At 58.8% G+C, this 5,537-nt stretch overlaps 1 protein-coding gene across 1 annotated transcript in view; it reads left to right on the plus strand.

The window, feature by feature from the left end:
* LOC119111771 (polypyrimidine tract-binding protein 1) overlaps positions 1 to 5,537 on the plus strand; it is a gene marked incomplete at its 3' end in the record, with an annotated part of 51,361 nt that overhangs the window by 35,979 nt on the left and 9,845 nt on the right. Inside the window, 2 exon segments of the mRNA XM_037235592.1 lie at positions 4,040 to 4,186; positions 5,459 to 5,494. Of these exon segments, the coding sequence (XP_037091487.1) occupies positions 4,040 to 4,186; positions 5,459 to 5,494 (183 nt within the window).

Raw genomic sequence — 5,537 nt, forward strand, 5'->3', positions numbered from 1 at the left:
GTGTTCTGGCGTGCTGTCGCCCTCACCGGCACGTCCGCACGTCTGCACGTCCGCACGTCCGCACGTTAGAACGTCCGCACGTCGGCACGGAGCATCGATGTCGGCTTGGCGGCGCCCGACGGCCGGCCGGCGGCACCCTCTCATGCGACATGCTATTCAGGTTCAATGATTCCTAATCCCTACCAGATTGCGCCGCTTATTCGAACCTATTCGCGTCGCACGCGCACCCCACCTCTGGTGACCCTGCATTCCAGCCGTCGGACGGGCCTGGACTGACGTGGTGCCGTGCCGTCTTTGCTGTGCTAGGCTGAAGCGACGGGCGGCCTGGCGCGATGGCTGGGTGGACGCGACGTTCGGACTGGCGCGATGGCTGGGCGGACGCGACGTTCGGACTGGCGCGATGGCTGGGCGGACGCGACGGGCGGACTGGCGCGATGGCTGGGCGGACGCGACGGGCGGACCAGTGCACTAGATGGACTGATGTGGCGGCTGGACCGGCACAATTGTTGGACTCATGGTAATAAAAGACGGCCGGACTGGCGTGCTGCGTACACTGGACTGACCACATGACTGAACTATACTGCGTGACTACACTGCCGGGGTACGTTACGAGACGCGACGAGAGAGGGCCTTTTAAAGAATGTTTCGCTGTTTTTGAACGGACAAAATATTATCTCACCAAAAGTGGTCTCTCAGCCCTCCAAGAATACTGAACAGCCAAACTCTCGCCGCCATGCGCTTTGTGTTCGACAATAAAGCCGTGGTCACTGTTGTAGCGAATGCAGCGCTACCAAGCACGCGCTTTCCGTAGGGTCACAGCTAAAGCCGAGACCGCGTGTTTATTGCGGTACAACGAGAAGAGAAGACAGGCAAAAGGCGACGACGGATGAAGCGGCGAGTGCTTACACGATAAACGTCTACTTCTTAACTCAAAAAGCTATTGGTGCGCCCTTTTAATGGGGGCTTCTGATAGGTGACGTGCAGTGGGTGGATGAACTATAATGGAACTGGGGCCTTATTGCTCTCTTCAACGGCTCTCACACTGTCCTCAGGATAAATAAAGGCGTGTGCTTTTGCTCTTTTGGGGATATGCTGAATCTAGTGGGTGCAACAGAGATCGCAGCGCATAACTTTATATTCAGACGGTGTACCCAACCGAAGTGTACCGAAGAAGATATGCATCATTTTAGTGCTCTCCGGGCGACGCACAATACGATGCACACATATGTTATGGCGTAGGTGGACTTTTGCCTCTCTTTCGGGCTCTTAACTCGCACAAATGGCTGTTTCACCTCTCCAGGCGAGACGCAATCTACTAAAAAGTTGCCCAATAACTTTTAGAGGGAAACACTTTTTTCTGAACTGTGGTCTTCGGTTGCCAATGTGTTTTGAGCCTTCGCTTCTGTATGTTTAAGCAACCGTGTAGTGGATGACTACAAGATAAAACACTTTCCGTCAAATCCAGACCCGGCTAATTCCGCCCCACCTAAGCTCTAATCCAATATAAAACTAGACACTCGGCCGTTCTAATCTGCATCCAGTGCATCCATTTTTGTTATTCACCTGCATTAATAGACTTGATATATCAGGTTATATGTGACTAAAATGCAAGCCGCCAAGTCTCAAGCAAATGATATGCTAGCAAACATCTTGCTCACAAGCATCCCGTGCCAGATAGCCCGAGGCGGTTTTTTTCGAATTCATGACCCGAGCATTGCCATTCTTTTTCTTTTGTTTTTCGATTTGGAGGTCCCTTCTCCAGGCTTAAAGTTACGTCTGCCGGGATCCACGCAAAGGTTTCAGAGATTTTCTATTGATGCCCCACGAGAGACATCATGGAGTTTTGGGCCTCGGAACGCTTTTATACCATGTGCTTACCTGTTTTTCAAGACGTTTCGTATCGTTTCAGCGGACCCTTTGGAATTAACTGGAAGAAGCAGTATCACAGGCTGGATCCGAATGTGTTGCTCCTTGCATCTTCTTTAGACACTATGTAATGCCAGCTGGCCGTAACTTATCAAAAAGCATTGAGGCCTTCTAACAAATCGGATGCCGACAATAAATGCTGTATTGGCGCTGGTCCCAGACGTGCTGCCGGTTATATTGGAAGCCATAAGTGCTCGCCTGGAGCAGCTGTAGATTAGGTCATCGGAAAACAATTTGACACAATGACACGACAAGTGATGCCGTTTCAATTCTCTTATTTATCAAAAACAGTAGGATGCAGCGGTAACGTGTTTCTTATGGCAGCGATTCTTGTCCTACAAGTTGTGCAATTCCGCACAGATCGAGGAAGTCCCGAGCCCGTTCGAAACTGAGATTCCAGTAAGGTGAACTTATATCTGGATGGCGTTATGACTGTAGAACACGGCTGATACCTAATACAAAGACAGGATGCGCTAACTCAGGTTATCAACTTCTTGCGCGGGCTGATCTGACGGAAGGGTAGTCGTTCTGTATCCAGCCGCGATGGAACACGCTGCCGCGTCTCATAATACACATCCAGCATATCCGAGATCAGCAGCAGAGCATGTGACGCTGGTGAGCCCCTATACCGGGTGTGACGTCACCCCGCGTGGGACCCCACTACCCAGTGTGGGCCGGGGAGGGACGGCGGCAGCCGTGCGTAGAGCCCGGCGATCAGCCGTGCCGCCCCAGCACGCCGTACAGGGGCTAAAGCCGGCCGTTTGCCTCCGTGGACGCCCGCCGAGCGGCCCGAGCCGGGCTCAATTGTCGAGCAGAACGGAATGTCTTCGATGCGCCCACCCGGCCCCCGCACCGCTTCGGCTCTGGCTTCAGTCCCCCGCTGGGTCCAGCTCTCTGGCTCCCACTCCGAGACTAGACTCTGGCCCTGGTTTCAGCCCCTCGCTGGGTTCAGCTCCCCGGCTCTCTGGCTCCCGCTTCGGGACCAGACTCTGGCTCTGGCGCTGGCTCAGTTGCAGCCCTCCACGTCCAGCTCTGACTCAGGCCCGACGGCACCTGTGCTCGGGGTCTGGCGGCGCGGGCCGGAACCGACGCTCGTGCCGTTTGTGGCGGCGGTGCCGCTGACGCTCCAAATCGCCCGGAAGGGAAACGAAAATATGCACAGGTCGAGTAATGGACGAGCCGATGTAAGCAGTTAGGCGTTGGTGTTCGTCGTTTACACCCGGGATACACAGTGCCCGTTGCGCCGTGGCCGACTGTTTATACCTGCCACCCGGCCGGTGTCCGGCACGGGGGGCACCTGTCTGCCGCCCGTGACTGGTGAGAGACCAGAGCCCCGCCGCTACACAGTCCGTCTGCAGTGACCGCCGACCATCGCCCAGCCGGCAGCAGGTGTCCCCCGCCCCCCCCCCCCCCCCTCTCTCCTCGAGCCCGCGGCGCTTGTCGGCCGAAACGGTTGAAAAAGTCGGCCGGCGGCCGCTCCGGCGGGAAGGCACCGGAGCCAGCGCGTGCCGCGGGCGCCGGCTCGATGAGAAGGGACAGCCGGCCGGCGACGGACCGGTCGTGGCAGGCCTCCGGCCGCCGCAGGTGACGTCATCCCACTGGCTCTCGGTCACTTGGTGGCCGCTGCTGAAACAGGCGGTCGACGGACAGGCGGACATTATCCTGGCGGCCGCCGCGCGCCTCCGGGGAGCGCACTCCATTTCAGACCGACCCTGTAGGCCGGTGACTAATCCCATTCGTATACGTGGGGGAAATCAAAGGGACTTTGTGTCGGCAGGGGCGGCTAATGTGCGGCAGGCCGGGCCGAACCGGCAGCAGCAGCCGGCCGCGGCGGTGGTCCGGGCCGGCGCGCCGGGCTCGCTGCACTCGGAGCACGCGCTGGTGCACGGCTCGCGACGGCTCCTTTGCCATATCGTCTCGTGCTTTTTTCTATTCCAGTAATGATCCTGAGCACGGAATCCGGGACACACTAAAAGGCTTGCGCGCTTGTTTGTTCTTTGTAGCGCGGGTGTGTTGATGGCGGCGCCGCGTCGTATTTCGCGCTGAAAGTCCCGTTTGGTGGCTTTAGCGACCTGAGCTGTTCCGGCGTTACAGTGCTCTGCCCCGCCCCCAGGCGTTCCTGGAGATGGCAGACGAGGCGGTGGCCACGCAGATGGTGACGTACTTCGCCAACGGCACTGCCCAGCTGCGTGGCCGCTCCGTCTACGTTCAGTTCTCCAACCACAAGGAGCTGAAGACCGACCAGACGCACTCCAACGCTGTGAGCGCGTGTCGCCGGCCGCCCGCCGCGGTGGGCTCGGTGTGGTGGGGCTGTGGCTGTGATGCGCCCACGTCTCCACTAGGGCGGCTGCCGCGTGTCTCCGTCCTATCCTGCTCTGTCGCCATCTCTGTTTCTCTATTCGTGCGCCCTGGACTAGGACAGCGCTGCTCTTACTACGCCGAGATTGTACCGTTCGCGCGTTCCTCCCTGGCGGCGCCCCTCCGCGCCCCCGGCCGGCGGTGCAGTGACTGGGGTGTATCCAGTCGATGCTCGTCCCGTCACACCTTCAGCGGCCGCACGGCATTTGAAGTCATGGTCGGGCCCATTGCGGCCCACTGCGTACAGCATCCCGTCGCAGTCAGCGCCACCCTATTGGCGCTTTGTGTCGGTGCCGGTCACGAGCGGCTGTGGTCCAACCAAGGCTGCCGACTCCGCCCGAGAGTCACAGCTCATGCCTTCCCGTCTCGGACCGTAAACCAGGCCTGGCTCGGGCGCTCAGTAGCCCTGTTTCATTCTGCTTCTCATTGCCTCACCAACAATGTCCGAAAGCTGGGCCCTCACGACCATCGTGGTCTGAATAGAATCGCCGGCGACGAGACGGATTCTGTTGGGCCGGTGCGGGTTGGTGTCGGCACAGACACATGCGCCGGCCGGGGCAGCCCGGACCGCCGCCACGACTGTCACCCCACGATCAGCTGGGCCGGGCCGGCTGCTCGCACCGGGCCAGACAGACGCACGGGGCAGGCCGCTCGCACGGCGAGGGGAGCGAGCCGGCCGGACCAACTTCCCTCTTAAAGTTCCGCCTAATGAGACGGTGATGTTTTTGGCGCGGCCAAAGTTGCGACAGCGGCGTGGGAAGTTTTTGCAGCGTGCGTCAACAAGGGCTCGGCTGCCGGGCCGACGCGCCGGATTAGTTAGTAATTTCCCAGCGGAACCCCGCCGTGGCAATCATTCTTGAGCCACGCCTAAACTTTGTTTGAACGCTTTGGGCGGATAAGTGACACGGCGGGTAAGTGTAGGGAGACCAGCTTGTTACATGAAGCCCCTGTGCCTTTTGTCGGTGGGTCGGTTGGCGTGGTGGAGGCATTCTTTTCTCTCTAACACGTTGCACTCCTGCTACTTTTATTAACGGCACTTCTGTACCCACGCTACGGAGTCGGAGGCGTGCGACGCCCTCTGTGCTACTACCTCTATGTGACCCTTCATGCTGGCCACCCCTATGTGGCCCTCCGTGCCGGCTACCCCTATGTGACTGTTACGTCTGTGTTCAAGGTGCCTGGCCTGTGGGAGCGACCGCCTCAGCCCGAGGTACTCGGCCAGAGCCGCATGCTCTCTCTCTCTCTCTCTCTCT

The sequence above is a fragment of the Pollicipes pollicipes genome, unplaced genomic scaffold (genome assembly GCF_011947565.3).
Source record: "Pollicipes pollicipes isolate AB1234 unplaced genomic scaffold, Ppol_2.1 Scaffold_7261;HRSCAF=8764_pilon_pilon_pilon, whole genome shotgun sequence".
Lineage (NCBI taxonomy): Eukaryota > Metazoa > Arthropoda > Thecostraca > Pollicipedomorpha > Pollicipedidae > Pollicipes > Pollicipes pollicipes.